At 33.4% G+C, this 19781-nt stretch overlaps 2 protein-coding genes, 1 long non-coding RNA gene and 2 other non-coding genes across 5 annotated transcripts; 3 read left to right on the top strand and 2 right to left on the bottom strand.

Annotated features, from left to right (window-relative positions):
- Window positions 1-967: 967 nt before the first annotated feature.
- Window positions 968-10929, top strand: LOC143609257 (ubiquitin C-terminal hydrolase 12-like). Its single transcript, XM_077084060.1, has 32 exons — window positions 968-1623; window positions 2031-2112; window positions 2192-2342; window positions 2423-2580; window positions 2951-3216; window positions 3298-3516; window positions 3608-3716; window positions 3810-3925; window positions 4039-4137; window positions 4507-4616; window positions 5086-5160; window positions 5588-5666; window positions 5755-5901; window positions 5995-6075; window positions 6153-6272; window positions 6385-6507; window positions 6864-6941; window positions 7017-7105; window positions 7269-7377; window positions 7454-7522; window positions 7616-7726; window positions 8251-8306; window positions 8383-8560; window positions 8661-8762; window positions 8859-8930; window positions 9381-9446; window positions 9568-9633; window positions 9728-9808; window positions 9884-10000; window positions 10317-10391; window positions 10476-10559; window positions 10653-10929. The coding sequence occupies exons 1-32, from the start codon at window positions 1594-1596 to the stop codon at window positions 10692-10694; spliced, it is 3360 nt and encodes a 1119-aa protein (XP_076940175.1). The 5' UTR covers window positions 968-1593; the 3' UTR covers window positions 10695-10929.
- A 2575-nt stretch (window positions 10930-13504) lies between these two features.
- TRNAR-CCU (transfer RNA arginine (anticodon CCU)) lies at window positions 13505-13577 on the top strand. Its single transcript has one exon. It is a non-coding gene; the product is annotated as a tRNA-Arg (tRNA).
- Window positions 13578-14913: 1336 nt separating this feature from the next.
- LOC143609260 (uncharacterized) lies at window positions 14914-15575 on the bottom strand. The gene is made up of 3 exons (XR_013149390.1): window positions 15385-15575; window positions 15201-15300; window positions 14914-15103 (listed from the first exon to the last, which is right to left on the bottom strand). It is a non-coding gene; the product is annotated as an uncharacterized LOC143609260 (long non-coding RNA).
- A 357-nt stretch (window positions 15576-15932) lies between these two features.
- Window positions 15933-17691, bottom strand: LOC143609259 (uncharacterized). Its single transcript, XM_077084063.1, has 4 exons — window positions 17358-17691; window positions 17027-17227; window positions 16308-16398; window positions 15933-16165 (listed from the first exon to the last, which is right to left on the bottom strand). Exons 1-4 carry the CDS (start codon window positions 17467-17469, stop codon window positions 16090-16092), a joined length of 480 nt encoding a protein of 159 aa, XP_076940178.1. The 5' UTR covers window positions 17470-17691; the 3' UTR covers window positions 15933-16089.
- Window positions 17692-19424: 1733 nt separating this feature from the next.
- Window positions 19425-19497, top strand: TRNAR-CCU (transfer RNA arginine (anticodon CCU)). Its single transcript has one exon. It is a non-coding gene; the product is annotated as a tRNA-Arg (tRNA).
- Window positions 19498-19781: the final 284 nt, after the last annotated feature.

Genomic DNA, 19781 nt, shown 5'->3' with positions numbered 1-19781 from the left:
CTTATTTTTTATTCTTCATCTAGGCATCTATGTCTCTATATATTCGGTATAACTAAATCTTCAAAATAGATATAGAGATGAAAATGGAGCTTTATGAAACAAAATTAAAATAAATCTCTACAATTTTTAGAGACTGAGAAAAAGATAGAGATTATAATTCGAGTTGTTTTAATAAAAATAATATTAAAAGAAGAAGATTATTTTAAGAGTAAGTTAATATAATATATCAATACAGATTGAAATAAATGAACCAATTTGCATAATTTCATAAATGTTATTTCACAATTTCAAAAAATTTTTATTTCTTATAGCTTTTATTAAAGGGTAATTAGTTGTATAATAATGAGTATTGAATGCAGATATTAGTATAAAATACAAATCAAAATCAAGATAAATGAACCAAATATGCATAATTTCATTATATTGTTAATTTATAATTATAAAATGTTTAAATTAGTATCGTTCAAGATAATATGATAAAAAAAGGTGAATTAGTTGTATAAATATATGAGTATTAAATAAAGAGATTGGAAATTGTCATTATCCACTTCAATAGATAAAGGTTAAAACATTAATCATATATTTAAGCTTTTTGCGGGTAAAAAAAATTAAAAATATTAAAGCTTTTATTAAATAAGTAAAAAACACAAGTTAAATTTAAAATTAAAAGCAACATTTTATAAATGAGAATGAGAATTTTATTCGTAACTAGTGGGATTCGAACCCAAAACCTTTAAATGTTGAATAAAGATTGTATTTACTATTGGACTACCAACCAAATGACAGCTAAAAATAATGTTAATAACTTAAAAACTAAACAAAAAATAAAATAATTTTTTTTATCATTGTATGGTTTAAGAGTAAATTAAAAACAATAGTGATGTAAATGAACCAAATCGAGTCGAGTTTAAATTTATATAAGTTTGAGTTCGGTTCGATTCGGTTCGCTTAACTTAAAATAACTCGGCTCTTAAATCGTATATTTCAAATTTGAGTCAAACTCATTTAATATATCTTACATTTCACACCAATACATTTATTTTATTCGTCTTTACAGCCTGGAATCGTATAACTTAACATATCGAATCAAATGGCGTTCAAGCATATCAAAACAGATCCCAGAAAATCTGCACCGAATCACAATTGAACCTGCGTTTTTCATTTATAACCGTCAACATAATAAATATTAATCCTAAAATCATTAACCATACATTGATTATACCAACACCACTTCATTAAAATAGGAAAAACACTAAACCAAAACAAAAAAGTAAATTAAAAAAAGAGTTTAAGCAATGGGCCAAGTGTAATTGGTACCATGAAAAGTCATTATCACAAGTTCATGAACCTCACAAGCAGATAGCCCAAAACCCATTACAGTCCACGTGTCACCACATTATTGACTGTCACACCAATGACTTGTACACCGGACTCCATGCTTATGCTCACATAATAATAATAATATAAGAAGAATAATAATAATATTAATACCCTTCACTCCCTCCATTCGCCAGACCGCCTTCTGTTTCTTCAAACCCCCAAATTGCCGTCAGTCAATTAATTACTCTTCAGGTTTCCGGCATACGTCACGTCATGACAACGATTACGCCAGAACCGATGGATGTATGTATATCTAATTCTTTATATTCTCTGTTTGTATGTATATGTATGTATATGTGAAGTTGTAGTGATTGTACTGATTGTAGTGTATTGATGATGTTTATGAGTGTTTTAAGTGTTAGTCGTTACGTTACGGAAGCAATTGCTGGTGCAATTGAGGTTTTGCTAGGTTTACGAGTTGCGATCACGCTAGGTTTACTGTTGTTAGTGTGTGTAGAACTGTAGTGTGGTGGTTTGTTAGTGTAATCGGCGGTTTCGGAGTGTTGATTTTAGGTTTTTTGGTTTGTGGATGGTGAATTAGGGTTTTAGGTTGATAGGTTGATTATGATTGGAGTTAGTTGTTTGTGTAATTGTGTGGTTTTGGTTGGAATTATGTGTTTAATGGTGTTGTGTTGGTTGATTGAATGCAGCAAGACGGTGAGCAGCTGCTTGTGCCGCACGGTGAGGTTGTGGAAGGTGCTCAGCCGGTTGAAGCACCTCAGAATATGGAAGGTTTGGTTTTGTTTTTGTTTTGTGTGTGTGAAAGGTTTTTTTATAAGTAATTATTAATTTGTTGATTTGGATTTATTAGTGGATGGTGAAGCAGAAGTTGTTAGCACTGCTGAGAATCAAGTAGAAATTGAAACTCAAGCAACTAGGTTTACATGGACAATTGAGCATTTTTCTCGAAGAAACGTCAAAAAGCTTTTCTCTGATGTTTTTGCGGCCGGGCCATATAAATGGTAAATAATTGTGATAAAAATAAGCTCCTGCTTCTTTTGTTTTTAAATTGCTACTTTCATAGCTAATTATTTATTTGCAGGCGTGTGCTTGTGTTTCCACAGGGAAATAATGCGGACTACTTGTCCATGTATCTGGATGTGGCTGATCACGCAACCCTGCCACCTAATTGGGGTAGATTTGCACACTTTAGCTTGGCCGTGGTAAATCAGATGCACAGCAGATTCACAGTGAAAAAAGGTATGTTATATTTGTGTTCATGGTTGTGGAGAACTTGTGGTTGGATAAAGTTTGTGTTTAATTTTTTATCACATGATAGCTTATAGTTGTAGACACATTGCTTGTTCTTTTATGGTTCATTATTGTGTTAATGTATGTAATATATATAATTGTAAAGTCACATTTGAAACTAATTGATATTTTCGAATGAGGGAAAGTTTTCTATTTCTCAATCAAGTTATGCTGTCTGGTATAAAAATAATCGATACTTGCTGCTAAGCATTTTGTTGATGTTAATGTTGAAAAAAGAAGATACACAAACATGCTGGAAAACAGATCATCACTTTTGGCAAAAAATGAGATTAAAGTTGAAGTTTTACTAATTTTGCAGATGCACAGCACCAGTTTCATTCAAAAGAAAGTGACTGGGGGTTCACATCTTTTATGCCTCTAAGTGAACTATATGACACCAGTAGAGGTTACCTTGTGAACGACACATGCGTTATTGAAGCTGAGGTGGCAGTACGTAGAATGGCTGAGTACTGGTCATACGACTCAAAGAAAGAGACTGGCTATGTTGGACTTAAGAATCAAGGAGCAACATGCTACATGAACTCTCTGCTTCAAACTTTGTACCATATTCCTTATTTCAGAAAAGTATGTAATTTCTATTATCTGTGCCTATATGTATAACATACTTGTTTAGAATGAAACATCTAATGTGAAATTTAATATCAGGCTGTGTATCATATGCCAACAACAGAAAATGACATGCCATCTAGCAGTATTCCGTTGGCTCTTCAAAGGTTGTTTTATAAGCTTCAATACAATGAAACTAGTGTTTCAACAAAAGAACTAACAAGATCTTTTGGGTGGGATACGTATGATTCTTTTATGCAACACGATGTCCAAGAACTTAATAGAGTTTTGTGTGAAAAACTTGAAGATAAAATGAAGGTAAGGTTTTCGTTCGATGGTTTTTACTTTTAAATGTTTGTTTGGGTCTGTTTAGTTAGATGGTCTGAACTTTTGATTCTTGTTTGTTCAGGGAACCGTCGTGGAAGGTACAATACAAAAGCTATTTGAAGGACACAATATGAATTACATTGAATGCATTAACGTGGACTTCAAATCAACTAGAAAAGAGTCATTCTATGGTATCAATTATGTTGAAAATAGCTAAACAGTCTTGTATAGTTTGAATGTGCTTGCTTAGTTTTGTTTTAGTGACATCAAAACTTTAATTTCAGATCTCCAACTTGATGTGAAAGGTTGTAAAGATGTTTATGCTTCTTTTGACAAATATGTTGAAGTGGAACGACTTGAGGGTGACAATAGATATCATGCTGAACAACATAATTTGCAGGTTAGTTGTCAGTTTTTGTTTGTAAATTGAACATTACAACTACTATTGAGAATATAAGGTTTATCATCACATGTTATAGTTATTATGCTTGTTTCATATGCTTTTCTATCCAGGATGCTAGCAAGGGAGTCTTGTTTACCGATTTCCCGCCTGTTCTTGAACTTCAGCTAAAGCGTTTTGAGTATGATTACATAAGGGATACAATGGTAAAGGTAAGTATGTTTTGCTTCTACTTTTCTGAGTTTCCTTTATGAAAACGAGGGTTTAATTTTAATTTGCAATGTTTTACATGAAAAGCTAGTAACTTTATATAATGTGTGAAGAGAAAAACAGAGATATAATGTACAGTTGCTGTTTTCATCTTTTGGTGAAACATTTACTAGTGGTTTTTCTATAACTTGTATGTGTTCAGCACTCATAAGTATTTCTGTCTTGTATATCTACAGTGAATTATACGTGTTTTATTTGAAAGCACAATTTTAGTTTTTTTTAGTATGCTGTATATGATTTCAGATGGAAACAATGGAGATAATAGAAGCCCAGATTTTTTCACAAGTTACTTAATGTGATTCTTTTTGCAGATAAATGACCGTTATGAATTCCCACTAGAGCTTGATCTTGATAGGGATGGTGGCAAGTATCTATCTCCTGATGCAGATAAGAGTGTTCGCAACCTTTATACCCTTCACAGGTATCAATATAGCTTTTGTGTTTGTTTGTGGATTACAGGTGTGCATGGGTCGGTTTTGGGCTCAAACCATACAAAAAATCATCGAAGTTTTGGTTTTGAAAACCGCTCACTTTGGATTTTTTGATTTTGCCATTTGGGCTTAAATTTTTTGGGCCAAAAAAAGCCCCAGGGTAATGAATTTGGGTCTAAATATTTTTTTTAATTAATAACTAACTGATTATTATACATTTGGGTACAATTTTTCGGTATTTATTAATTTTTTTATAAATTACTTAAAACTCAAGGTTAAAAATGAAAATTTTTAAGTTCTGTTTGGTTTGTTTTTAGTTACATGCAAAATGCAACCGAATTTACGAAAACATAAAATTAAACCGTCGGTTTTTGTTTGGCTTCGGTTGTTTTGGTTTCGAATCGGTTTTTTTAAGTTTCATGCACACTCTCTTGGCTTACAATTTTTTTGTGTGTACAGTGTGTTGGTTCATAGTGGCGGTATAAGTGGTGGACACTATTATGCATTCATTAGGCCTACCCTATCAGATCAATGGTAAACCCTTTTCCTATTCATATATGTGTATATTTTCAGACCTTAGTCAGTTTCTGGTTATGGTTATATACTTATCTCTAATTTGGGAGAGTCTGAAGGTTTAAACATTATTTGGTATCTTCTTTTCTCTTGTTTCAAGTTTCAACGGATTCATTTGGGTTTACTCAAACTGGTCACGGGACAAAACCTGATAACTTAAAAAGGGTTCAACTTGGTTAGCACCACCCATGACCATTATGTTTCCACCACCACTTGTGGGGTGGGGGTAATATTGTATAAGTTATTCGTTTTTATTATTTGTTTTTAATTTTAAGTGAAGTAAACTATTTTGGTACTCTAATTTGGTAAAAAAGAGCTAAACTGACACTGTAACCCAAATCCGCTCAATAACCTCTATATCTTGTAATTTGGTTGTGTTTCCATTCAGGTTCAAGTTTGATGACGAAAGGGTTACAAAAGAAGATTTAAGGAGGGCATTAGAAGAGCAATATGGTGGTGAGGAAGAGGTAAAGATTTACTCCGTCGTATAGATACTTGACACTTGTCACCAACAAGAAACTTATTTTTCTCATTGTTTCATTTCTTTCTCAACAGCTACCTCAGACGACTCCTGGCTACAATAACACTCCTATAAAATTTACAAAATACTCAAATGCATACATGCTTGTGTATATACGTGTGAGTGACAAGGAAAAGATTGTTTGTGATGTGAACGAGAAAGATATCGCAGAACATCTTAGGGTAAAAACACAATTACTTATTACTTATATGGCTCGTTCTTGACGAGATTTTGGTTTAGTATAAAGTTAAAGTTTTGCGTTTATGTGTTTTTAGATAAGGTTGAAAAAAGAGAAGGAAGAGAAGGAAACAAAGAAAAGATACAATGCAGAGGCTCATCTTTACACTATTTTAAAGGTATTTGATACTTTTTAAGAATCTTTTAAAGTTGAATACTTTGACCTTACTAATTAATATATGCTGTCATTGAATAGGTTGCTCGTGATGCTGATTTAGTACAACAGATAGGAAAGGATTTATATTTTGATCTTATTGATCATGAAAAAGTTCATAGTTTTCGAGTCCAGAAACAGATGCCCTTTAATGTTTTCAAGGTACAAATCACTCACGTTTTCTGTATTTCGTAATGTTTTGTTATTTAAAACCGGACTTAATATTTGAAGCCTAATCATGAGTCATTGCATTTTTTTTATTAAATTGTTGCAGGAAGAAGTTGCCAAAGAATTAGGCATACCCGTTCAATATCAGCGTTTTTGGATATGGGCAAAGAGGCAGAACCAAACATATCGCCCCAATCGACCTTTGAGACCTGAGGAGGAAATGCTAGCTGTATGTTATCACTTCATAACGCTCTTTATATTGTTTAATATTTTTTATTAAACTGAAATTCTTTGGGTCTATTTGTTAATGAACTTGAGAGTTTAAGTTGATTATTTAGACTAGAGGTTGCATGTTAGCTATGAACGAGTTGGTGCAGGTTATGTTTTATATCAAATGGATCGAACATTAGCCAAAAGTGTATATTTATTGCTTACAAAGTTTTAAATTGTTTCAAAGAAATATATTAAATTACATTGCAATATTATAGTGTTTCAAAAGCACATGATTTTATTTGATATTTAGTATTTTGTTTCAACTTTTGAAATAATCTGCCAAAATATATATGATCATAATTGAATTTTCAGGTTGGGAACTTAAAGGAGAGTTCTCATAAAGCTGCAAGTGCTGAACTGAAATTGTTCTTGGAGATAGAGCTTGGACCAGTAATATCCTCTTTACAACACATAATATTATATATAGTTTCAATTAAATCGTTAATAAATTATATTTTGTTTCAGAATTTAAATCCACTTCCGCTACCTGAAAAAACTAAAGATGTGATACTTCTTTTCTTCAAGCTTTACGACCCCGAGAAGTCAGAACTTCGGTATGCGTTCATTTCCTTTATTGATTAATATGCATTAGTGTTCACCGTTAGGTTGGATTACGGTTGGATGACTGGGATAAAATGTTTGTCAGTTTATTATCTAGCGATATGTGATTATGGTTTCCTCACTTCCTGATTAAATACTACGGTTTTTGTTTTTCAGTTTTGTTGGTAGATCTTTTGTGAAGATATCTAGTAGGGTGAGTGAAATTATACCAAAATTGAGAGAACTAGCTGGATTTAGTCCTGATGAAGAAATTCAACTTTATGAGGTTTGTTTTCTCATACAGCAATAGGCATTTTTTATGTCTGTAAATGATTTTTAAATATTAATCTGTTATTCATCAGGAAATAAAGTTTGAACCTAATCTCATGTGCGAACGTCTTGAGAAGAGTGTTTCTTTTAGGTTTTGCCATGTAAGTATTTCATCAATTTTATTTAACAGATTATCTTAGTAAATATTTAAAGTTCCATTTAAATGTAAAATTAATTTCTTTAATTCTTTTCAGATTGAAGATGGTGACATCGTTTGCTTCCAGAAAATTCTTCAGCCTCATGTTGCAGAGAAATGCCAGTTTCCAGATGTCCCATCGTTTTTTGAATATGTTAAAAATCGTCAGGTTTGTTATAGTATCAATGGTTCCATAAAATAGAGGAAGTAATCTTTAAACGAACACGAACACAAACAGAGCATGTTTGTGTTTATTTATTTCACTTTAAGTTAACCGAACAAATGGCGGAACGTGAAAAGTTAAACGAACGGGTTTTTCTTGTTCGTGCTCGTTTGGTAAGAAATTGAACATGTTCGCAACGAACGAACATAATTAAATGTAGATGAACGAACATAACTGGGTTGAAACCTGTTATTCTGTTAATAATAATGTGAAGAACAGTGTATTGCAGTATTGGGCCTAAAAAGTTATTATTGTAATGGGCCAAAAAATTTAAATGAATATATTAACGAACGTAACCAATGAACTTAAATACACGTAAACTAACGAATTTTTTGTTCATGTTCATTCGTATATTAATTAAACGAACTTTTGACCGAACGCTTCACTATCTCTTAACGGAGTGTTTGGTTCGTTTACGGATCTGTAGGGAAGTGACTATGGATATCTGATTATTTTTATCTTCTTTGCAGATTGTTCGTTTTCGATCTCTGGATAGACCTAAAGAGGATGATTTTTGTCTAGAATTGTGAGTTCTGTTTCTTATTTATGTTAGATTTCTGTCAAACAAGCCTGTTGACTGTTTGCATACGATCATATGATAGGTCAAAGTCACATACATATGATGATGTTGTGGAGAGGGTGGCCTATCAACTTTGTCTTGAAGATCCCTCCAAAATCAGACTTACAAGTCATAACTGCTATTCTCAACAACCGAAACCTCACCCAGTTAAATACCAAGTTCCAGATCAACTTCTAGACATGCTTGTTCACCACAATCAGGTATCTGTACTTTTTATTTATTTTAATTCATTTTTTATTAATAGTTTGTGTTCATTATGATTACTAAAAGGTATAATGCCATCCTATTTTTTTATTACAGATGTCTGATATTCTATACTATGAAGTGTTGGATATACCTTTGCCACAGTTGCAATGTCTGAAAACTCTTAAGATTGTTTTCCTTCGTTCTCCAAAGGAAGAGGTATGTTACTAAGACTGCAATAAATGTTTCGTTTTTGGCCATCATATTGTAATATATGTTATTGGTTATTATATTTTGTTGTAAATTTTGTTGCAGCCTGTAATTCACAATATTAGGCTGCCCAAACATAGCACTGTTGGAGATGTTCTCACCGAATTAAAGACAAAGGTATGCTTTCAATGATAATAATAATGATAAACATCAAACTCATAATTCACAATTAAGCAGCAGATTATAACTTTTTAGGCAGTTTTTTATATGCCTGAAAACTGGTATAATATCATATTTACTCAAGCAAAAAAGTTATATACCTATTCAAAGTACTTGAAATTTCATATCTACTCAAGCAATAAGTTATGGTATGACCATTATACCCTTCTCTTTTTGCCTTACACTCCAAACCCTCATATACTATCGCAAGTTGTGAGGGGAGGGTATGAATGTCATATATGAAATTGTCCCTCTTTTTGTGGTTTTTTCTTTGGTTACAAAGTTCACATGTATGATTGAAGCAATATTTCTGGAAAACACATATTTTGACGTCACTAAATGATTTTTTCTGCTGACACTTTGTGTTCTTTTATTCTTTGATATATTCTAATCTGCACATTAAAATAGGTGGAATCGTCACATCCAGATGCTGAACTGAGACTACTTGAAGTGTTTGTTCATAAGATTTACAAGGTATAACATTGCGTATATTACATAGGTTTTTAATTTATGTGGAAATTGTTTATAGTATTATAATAAGGTTTGTACTTTATCAGTTTCTTGAGTAGTTTTTTTTAATGAATTTTCTTTACAGGTTTTTCCTCTGAGTGAGAGAATTGAGAATATAAATGATCAGTACTGGACAGTACGTGCTGAGGAAGTAAGTTTCATAGTTTCTTCTTGCCATTTCTTATTGATTATCTCGTGTACATGCAATGTGCTTTATATAAAATAATTTTTGTTTCTAAACTCAGATTCCCGAAGAGGAGAAAAACTTTGGACCCCAAGATCGGTTGATTCATGTTTACCATTTTAATAAAGATACTAACCTAATGGTATGTAGATGATTTTTTATATATATATAGTTTGGAACATTATTATTAACATTTTTATGTTTGATGGTTTTGCAGCAAGTGCAACACTTTGGCGACCCATTCTTTCTGAAAATTCATGTAGATGAAACTGTAGCAAGTGTGAAAAGTCGAATTCAGAGGAAACTGCAGGTTTCTGATGATGAATTTTCTAAGGTACTTTTTTAGTTTATTATTAATTTTCTAAATATGTCATATATGAAAACGGTAATGTATATATACGTATAAATAAAACAAAACATATATAAAGATGTATATAGTTTATAAATACTAACCGAGCCTGAGTTTGTAAAACTACTCACGAGCCGAGCTCGAGCTCTCTCGGAAATTAAACGAGGCAAGCTTGAGCCTAGTTGTGCTCGGCTCTGCTTGTTTGTACCCTTAAAATTGTACAACGTGTCAATTTGGGTTATGAAACCTGCTTTTGAGCTGCTTTTATTTTGTATTTATGAATAAATTATTGTAACTGCAGTGGAGTATTGCGTTTTTATCTCTTGGAAGGATAGAGTATCTTGAAGACACTGAAATCGTGTCCAACCGTTTTCAGGTTCGTTGGTGGTTGTATTTTTATAATTTATTAATCTTATTACATAATAATTTAACAATTAAATGATTGAATTTGTTTATATAGAGAAAGGATGTTTATGGTGCTTGGGAGCAATACCTTGGGTTGGAACACCCTGATACCACCTCGAAAAGGTCCTTCACTAACCAGGTAACATTTATTTTCATTTTGCGTTTCTTAAAATATAAATAAATGTCTCCATTTGTCCCCGTTTCTAATGGATATGTTTATTGTTGCTTGCAGAACCATCATGCATATGAGAGGCCGGTTAAAATATACAATTAGAAACTATACAATGTGAAGTATTTGAAGGTTTTGTTTTGGGTTTCATATTTTTTTTGTAGAGTATTTATTTATAATAACTCATTTTGGAAAAGGGATTTTAACCGGTGGTATGGTTTTTCTTTCTAGTTTTTGTTGGGTTAACTCTGAGCCGTATATAACCAGATTTTGGCGTACGGGTCAACCTCAACTAGTTGTAAAACCTTGACTTTGTTTCAAATTATAATATCCATCGTTAGCGTTGAGTATTTTTGTGGTTGCTTGCGATTTGAGAAACAGGTTATATATGGTTTGAGTTAGGTGGTGTTAAGATGAACAAAATAGATATGTTTAACTAGGAGATTGAATTTTAATAGATGGGATCATAGCATATAAAATGGTGTCTGGGGTGGGTTACTCGGACCAGCCAAGTACCTTGGATGATTAGCCTAACACCCAAGGGAAACCACTTCAGTTTTAGCGAGTAGTGGGTATCGGGTTTTAGCACTAAGGGCAATTGGGCTGAGTTGTTGGGATGATTTTAGTTGACTTGAGATGACATTTTATTATTAGTTATTTGTTAAGTGGGTACACCGGTAAACTATCTAGGGGTGCAAACAAGCTGAGCCGAGCCGAGCCCGAGCTCGATTAGGCTCTAGCTCAACTCGTTTAACATACACAGAACTCGAGCTCGGCTCGTTTCGAGCTCTATTTTCAAAGCTCGAGCTTGGGTCGTGAGTAGATTTTCAAGCTCGTGTTTGGCTCGTTTATTATTTATCAATTATTTTTTATTTAATTATAATTATTATTTACCAATTATTTATGTATGTATTTTTTCTATTATAATTTTATGCATAATATAATATATATTATTTAGTTATTTATATTTATTTTTTCATAACATTATACATATTAATTAATAATTGTTAAATACATATTTTAAAAACTTATATAAATGACAAGTCCATTTAGGCTCGCGATCCAGCTCGGGCTTGATTAAGCTCAGCTCGATCGAACTTTTTAACAAGCCGATCTCGAGTAGCTCGGCTCGTTTGCACCCTTAAAGCAACCCTTTTTAAATTGGGTAGTGGTAGTTGTAGGTTTTGAGGTGAGAATGCTCTATTGATAGGTTTGGGTGAGTGGGTAAACCACCCCCCTCACCCTTGTTGGAACTTCGAATGGACGGAGTGCATTTAGAAATAATCGTTTACAAAACATGTTTGTGAAAGCTTGGAACATTGAAAGAGAAACTAGAGTGAGTGATCCAGCTTGTAAGTTAGTTGTAAGCATTCAAGGGTCCATAATACCCCGAGGAGCAAAACTTATTCTTTATATTGAAGTTTAAGAGATGAAGCTTGAAATAGACACAAACTCATTTTTTTGGAATGTCTTCCCCATTAGAAATAGGTCATCCATGACCATGCATCAAAAAGCCTATGTCTGTCTATTAGAGGATGATAAGAAGTGTTTTAAGGCGAAGACTCTTTGCATCTGCAAGGTCTAAAATTTGATAGTTATATTATCAATTAAATGATACAGTCGTTTCCCACTGTTGGGCAACACTAATAGTGTCACAGTCGCGGAGACAAACTATGACACTTCCTAGTGTCACTAGCGACAGTTGACGGTTCTCAGGCAGAGACGGCTGGCTTAGAGAACATGGTTTAAGGAACTATAAATAGCGTGTTAGGGCCTCATTTGTAAGTGTTGGTCATTGTGTGAGCCACCACCTAGGGTGGAAAAGTAAGTTATGTAGTTTTATTTTTGGGTTTTAATGATAATCATCGCTTTCGATCTTCTATTGTCTACCGTTGTGATTATCGTTGTTTGTTTGGCTCACGACCACCTGTCTCTACTGTTTTTATAAAAAGAGGGCTTGAAATCAAGAACTAGGGGAATATCAATCTCTGATGTGATTGCCAAGAGACACCCATGAAATAATGATTGTTTTCATATAGAAGAAAAAAAGATTTTATTTACTTTCATAGTTTCATTAGGCTATGTGTAGTGGAGAGGCTACAAATTGGGGCGTTTTGCGCCGTGTGGCGCCCAGTCAGTAAGGGGTGAAAATTTGTTTTTGGGGTGTAATGGTGTAGGGGCTACAAATAGTAATATAATAATAATATATATACATATATGTATATATAGCACACACACATATCCATACATGTCGGCCCCACCACCACAAAATTCGCCCTTCTTCTGGGCGACGAGAAGAACTCGCCCAAGCCCCTTGTCGCCCATAAATCGCCCGAGGGCGGTGTTCGCGCCCCTTCGCGCCCAAAATCACCCAAATTGTAGCCCCACTACACATGGCCTTAGCACCCTTTAGATGATGCATTTGTTTCCAAAATGAGCAAATTTTTGAAGTTTGGCGAAGCTAAAACGGAAGCTAAGCTTAATGCCATCTTCAAGTTGTCAAAAGATTGTTGTGCTTCATTGTTACTCCAAAAGATAAAATAAATCTTTTGATACATCATTTTGTTTGATTCATAATTTTGTTAGATGTCATTCCATTATCCTTTGATGAGTTCCAATTCTTACAAAATCATTATTTGCAAACCATACACCCCGAGGCTCAACATTTAATGTTCTATAACGTTTTAACACTTAAAATGTTCGTTTTATGTAAAATGCATTATATTGGAAGTCCATCTATCTATAAAAACAAACAGCTGTTTAGGCTATAACTTAAAATGTTTTTTGACAAACCAGAAAAAAAATATGTTATAATCTTTTCAAAAGAACCTAAGTTGTAGCTTAGTATCGGATTAAAAAAATAATACAACTACAAATGAGGTTTTATATTTATAGGCGTAATTGACAAACATCTAGTGCCTGTAGCTCAGTGGATAGAGCGTCTGTTTCCTAAGCAGAAGGTCGTAGGTTCGACCCCTAACTGGCGCGTCATTATTTTTATTTAACATTTTTGTATTGGCGATGTAAGCGATGCGTTTTTGAGCTAAAACCGAAACCAAATTCTTGGTTTTTTTTATTTTTCTAAACTGTTTGGTTTCGAATTTTTGGGTTCGACTCGGTTTTCTTGGTTTTGCTAATTGGGCCAAAAAATTTTGAATGCTATCTTCCCAATCACGAAAGGTCCTCGATTGTTGCCACCGCTCAACTAGAGTAAGCCATTTGTGTCATTGGTGAGCAGTATCCATAACCATGCATCTAAGATAGGTCTCCAAACATTTATAAAAAGCCTCTGTTGTTCATCTGTTGGTGGATGGTAAGCAGTGGATAAGGTGACAGTAACTCCTTACCCCCGCATAAATCCTTTAGATATTGGTTAGGTATACAGGGTCACGATCCTTTTAGATATTGAATTTTGAGCGTGTCAACAAAAAGTTGAGCAACACTGGTAGCTATAAATGGGTGTACTAATGGAATAAAGTGTGCATATATTGTTAATATGTTAAACGGGTGTACAAGGGTCTTTTAAACGTTATAATGAAGCGGTGAACCACGTTAGAACAGTCTTAAGTTTCATACATGCCTCTTTCAAACGTTACAACGTTATGTCAACCCTCAACTGTTGATCTTCAACATCCACATTAAATGCAACTTTATTTAATAATTATATCCCACAAGAATGGCTTAAAGTGCTTATACCCTTTGTAAACAAAGTTATGTTAAACCCTTGAAAAAAGCGTCGGCTACAACATTATGGATACCCTTTTTTACCTGATTTCATAACTGTAGCCTAGTAACTTGGAAAGCCAAGTATGAAATTTGGATGGTTATCTTTTATTAGCATTACTTCCAACCCTTTAGATGATGCCATTCGTTGCCAAAATGAACAAATTTCTAGAAGTTTAGCACAGCTAAAATCGTTATCCAAGTTTAATACCATCTTCAAGATGTCAAAAGATTGTTTTGCTTCGTTGTTACATACAAAAGCATCCTTTTTTTTAATAGACATGCCATTTATGTTACAACTCCAAAGTATAGAATACATCTTCAATTGTCATCTTTGAGCCTAAAAAGCTTGAAATTAACAGGTATAGGCCACTGTATAACAACTTCTCATTTAACAAGATCAGTGGTTACACCTTCACGAGTGATTATATGTCCCAAGCACTCTACTTTTGTGCCCTCGAATATGCGTTTAGAGTTTAGACCTTTTGGTCATCAATGAATTCAATCTTAAAAAAAGGATAATACTTCTTACAAATCTTTAACATAGTGTTCCATAGTAGTGTGGTAAACTGAAATATCATTAAAGAATACAAAAGCACACTTTCACAATACTTATACCATAGTAATATGTTAATGAATCATACAAACTTCTAATTTCACAATCATAGTATCAATAATAACGAACTTATGCATTGCCTACAGTAGTTTATATGAAATCAACCCATCAATAGTCTCCACAACTAAACGGTTCATCTTCACGAATAACAACAGGTATGATCGTGTTTTAGGGCCTACATTCACCAGCAGCAGAGTCTAACTTAGCAAATGTTATGGAAAACAAAAAAAACTGAACAAAATTATTTAAAAAGTATGTGTAATGCTTATTACCTAAATCGAGTGACGAAACTTCATCTTGTGTAAGGAAATTGTGATTCTTGGTTTTCTGTTTAAGATGCTTGTTCATCTTCTCCGTTACAGTAAGCAAATCCTGTAAAAGAGTAAAATTGGAATCGGTAACTTAAACTCAGTGCCAAGTTTTGCATATCATAATATTATAAAATGAAATATTTACCTCCCAAGATGCTAATGATTTCATATATGAAGGAAGACTTTCATAAGCATCTTTCGGTACTATTATTATTGGTTTCACATCTTCCTTCTCGTTCTGTTTGCCATCTGTTTACATGACGGAGACAAAAAGTCATCGACAATGTTAGAAATAGGGTGGGGTGGGGATCATATAGTTGTTTACCTTCTGTTTTTGAGAAATCCAAGGATATGTCATATAGCGGGTCCAACTCAATCTTATTGTAACCTGCAGTTTTGAGATGAGAAACAAGAAAATAAGTGAGTAAGCTTGTAAACGAGAACCAAACAGAACACGAATAGGGCATGTTCATTCAATTAGCTTTAACCGAACAAACGATCAAACACGAGTAGTTAAACGTCCAGGGTTTTTTTGTTCGTGTTCATGTTCATTAATAGTATAAATGAATAGATCATGAACATAAATAAATATATAACTAAACATAGATGAACGCATATAAACGAACATAACTGAGCAAACACCAATTAAAATGAAATGTGAATACCAATCATTTGGGCGTAAAAAACAAATAAAACTAGACTAAATTTTAATGGGCAAATTAAATGAATACATAAACAAACAAACTTATAGAAACATAAACTAACCGAACATAAACAAAGAAACAGAACATGTGTTCATGTTGGTTCATTTATAAAATAAGCGAACATAAAAAAGACTTCTTTGCATCAACTAACCTTCAGATTCAATTGTGGCAAGAGAAGCATCAGAAATGCCAAGTTTCTGCAAGCTCAATGTATCATCAAATCTAAATATAGTTAAGAAATGTAAAGAACAGAATCCCAACTAATTGACATGCTTGTGTAATTATCAATTTCAACAATTCCTGATTAAAAACAATTTTTTTATCAGATTTCATAATTCATGAACTAAACTGTAATTAAGGATACAAAGAGTCATCTTCCACCGTGTTCTTCAAATTCAAACTAATATTTGGTTGTGAATCATACATGTCTTCTTCAGGTTCATCAATCTCCAACCCTACAGAAATAGTACTAGCATAGTAACTTGAGAAATCGAGCGAATTCAACATCAATTTTTTGTAACAATTAAACTCAAACTATTAGCGTTTTCATTGAACTCGAATCAAACTCGTGTAATTAATTTGATTATTTTAGTTCTTTATATCCTGCCAGCTTTATTATTCAAGTATTTAGGGCTCAAATTGTACTCAAACTTGAAAAAATCAGGATGAGATTTGTACCTTGTCGGAACCAAACAAATACCGTACCAAAAATACTGATACTGAAAGCGAGTAAAACCATATACCAAATACCGTACCATTTTTTCAGTTCACTTTTGAAAATACCAAAACCAAATGGTACTAATACCGAAAACATGAAAAAACAAGTACAACATCAATTTTGTAACAACTGAATTCAAATTCTTATCGTTTTTCATCCAATTCAAATCAAACTCGTGTCATCAATTTGAGTATTTCAGTTTTCAAGCATAATAACTTCAAACAATCGAGCGAAATCAAGTACTTAGGGCTCAGATTAAGTTCAAAATATAAAAACTAACTCAACTTTGATTTCGTAACAAATTCAACTCAAATTCGAATCAAACTCATTTCATCGAATTAAATAAAGTAAAAGACGCGTACTACCTGCAACATATCCAAACACGGAAAGTCGATCCTCAAGCTCAACAATATCATTCTGATTCTTCTTATAAATCTCGTTGCAGTGACCTAGCAACTCCTCAAACGACACCGTATCGAACGTCATCGACTCAAGGAGGTTGAGATCACTGGTGGCGGTCGATACACGGCGGTTCAGGCATTGCACAAACGATAACGAAGCAGAGTCTACAAAACTAATAATTATCATTACAATAAAAACAAAACCTAGATCTAAACTAAAGTAGCAGTTATTATCATCATCATTATTATTATTATTAACCAAAGGGATGTGTATTATTATTATTATTATTATTACCTAAGGGGATCGGGCGACGGTTAACGGATTGAAGAAGCGCGGCTGAGCTCGATTCGAGGTGGTGGCAGAACCGAGCAATGCCGTCGCGGAACTGCGTGATGGAAGCTTCCATGGCGTTCTGGTAATTGGAATCAATGATTTTGGAATTATTGTTAGGGTTTTTAAGAGGTTGGTGAATATTTGGCGGGAGATTTGAACGAAATAAATAAGTTACTGGGATTGATAAGTTTTCAGAAGTAATGAGTTAATAAGAAGCGCCTGTAGATCAGTGGATAGAGCGTCTGTTTCCTAAGCAAAAGGTCGTAGGTTCGACCCCTACCTGGCGTGATTTTTGCTTTTTAAACCTGGTATCAGAATACGGTTGTTTTTTTTTTGAACGACCAATCAAATAAATTTATTCGTTAGAGAACGAAGCGGGACTAGTAAGCTACTAGTCCACCTAGTAAGCTACTAGTCCACCAACAAAAAAACACCGCCAACAACATATTTTTTTAGACCCATACATCCCCATGAAAACTGAAAAATGCTCTCCACCTCAAGAAAAACTCGGGGTTTTTTTGACCTGCTACATATCTAAAAAAACTCAAGGCTTTTATTTCTCCCGAAGCTTGACTAACATGAACAGACACCTTTCGAGCACCATCACCTTTATTATCTTCCAAATGCACCACATTACCGTAAGGCAAACCGCATTAAATACTTTCACTTTCCAACCGGAAAGTTGATAGTATTTATGAAGCTACAAAATATCCCGGATAGAGAAAGCAAAAAAAGGCAGTACCAGCTTACACCAACTCACGATACCATGCCACGCTGCTTGAGCAAACCGACATAACACCATAAGATGTTCCACTGTTTCCTCCTCTCCGTACACCAGGTGCCAAACCGTCTCAGCTGCCATATTGCGCCTTGCGGCCCTTGCCAATGCACATAAAACCGGTAGTCTTTCCATATCCGTCCTCTTAAGAAAGTATCCCGACTTTCCTTGGTATGAAGTTATTCCACTCAAGAATAAACTCCCTTATTACACCCTTTACATTCCGTAACCACATTTTCAAACTTCCGAAAAAAATAAATAACATTTAAGGCTAAAGTTGATCATTTGACATTTCTTTGTTCATCAATTGCATCATTCTTTGTATAATCAAATTGCATAGACCTCAATGCGGTGATAGTATGATAGTTTGTTAGAGTAAATACTACTTCTCTTAACTATCGACACCCTACGAATTCAACATACATTTTCGGATTGTTCACTTGTTCTAAGTAATCATCACACCCTTCTTACGCTTTGTTGCTATTTTATATAAGCTCTTGCAAATGTTATTATTGATTAATGTACAGAGAATTGCAAAGATAAGCGGATAAACGATAGTTAAAATTAAGTAACCTACATAAAGAACATTTATAGCGCTTATACTTGACCTAAATGAAAAGAACATCAAATAAAATTTAGTAAAAATACCAACAATCATCATGAACTCATGAAGGGCACACACCAGTCCAAATGCAACTCTATTTGATTAATGATCTGATGACCCAAACAGAGGGGATCACATACATAGATAGAAAAATAATTTACAACCAAGTTACATCAAAAATGAGAGAAATACATAAGTTATACAAAAGTTATAACTAGATAAATCAATACACTCTAATAAACTCGATAACTTTATATATTTTTTAGTGATTTTTTTTTTATAATTTTGCATTTATAAAATATCATTATCTATTCAATACATTAAAAATATATATATAAATAATAGGCTCATGACTCATGAGTTAGCTTGAACTCGATAAGTAAAGCTCATTCTCGGGCTTGTTTATTAAACATACTTCTTTTAAAATTTGAACTCGTTTAAGCTCGATCTACTCAATTTGAGTTTTTAATGAGTCAATCTTGAGTGACTTGTTTACACCCCTAGGCCCTAGTTGAACCATGTAATGTAAAACTCTACCATCTTACTTCAGTGAATTCACTGATTCATCAAAAAATATTTAAACATTTGAGCGTCTGATTACATCCTTAGATTAATTGAAAGTTAACTCAAAAATCAGTTAAACAAAGCGCCTGTAGCTCAGTGGATAGAGCGTCTGTTTCCTAAGCAGAAAGTCGTAGGTTCGACCCCTACCTGGCGCATTTTTTTGTTTTATAAGTTTTAAACTAAGCTTTTATAACTATTATCTAGGAGTATTATAACTATTATCTAGGAGTATGGATGTTCTTCAGGTTAGTTTTTCCGAGTCAGATTTTTCGGGTTTCAAAGTTATAAGAAATTTACGATTAATTTACATGCACCATAAAAGATTGTTAATTTCGTAAATTAAGTTCAAGCTTACTATCTTAAAAGAGTTTCGTCTTCTACAAGATAACACTAAATCAAGTTTTGGATTGTGCATTTTATTATAGAAGTTGTTTATAAA

This window comes from Bidens hawaiensis, unplaced genomic scaffold (genome assembly GCF_021521415.1).
Source record: "Bidens hawaiensis isolate Kalapana, Puna unplaced genomic scaffold, B.hawaiensis_p1.1 tig00419517_1, whole genome shotgun sequence".
NCBI classification, from domain to species: Eukaryota; Viridiplantae; Streptophyta; class Magnoliopsida; order Asterales; family Asteraceae; genus Bidens; species Bidens hawaiensis.
The sequence above is the reverse complement of the archived record's forward strand: the minus strand, read 5'-3'. Positions and strand labels throughout refer to the sequence as shown.

Excerpts from the sequence above, each read along its gene's own strand:
- LOC143609257 (XM_077084060.1), top strand. The coding sequence starts at position 1,594 with ATGACAACGATTACGCCAGAACCGATGGAT. Across the intron at positions 9,809-9,883 it reads ATAAAGATACTAACCTAATG|CAAGTGCAACACTTTGGCGA; the intron begins GTATGTAGATGA and ends ATGGTTTTGCAG. Across the intron at positions 10,392-10,475 it reads TCGTGTCCAACCGTTTTCAG|AGAAAGGATGTTTATGGTGC; the intron begins GTTCGTTGGTGG and ends TTGTTTATATAG.
- LOC143609259 (XM_077084063.1), bottom strand. The coding sequence starts at position 17,469 with ATGGAAGCTTCCATCACGCAGTTCCGCGACGGCATTGCTCGGTTCTGC. Across the intron at positions 17,228-17,357 it reads CCGTCGCCCGATCCCCTTAG|ACTCTGCTTCGTTATCGTTT; the intron begins GTAATAATAATA and ends TTAGTTTTGTAG. Across the intron at positions 16,166-16,307 it reads ACGGTGGAAGATGACTCTTT|ATTTGATGATACATTGAGCT; the intron begins GTATCCTTAATT and ends AACTATATTTAG.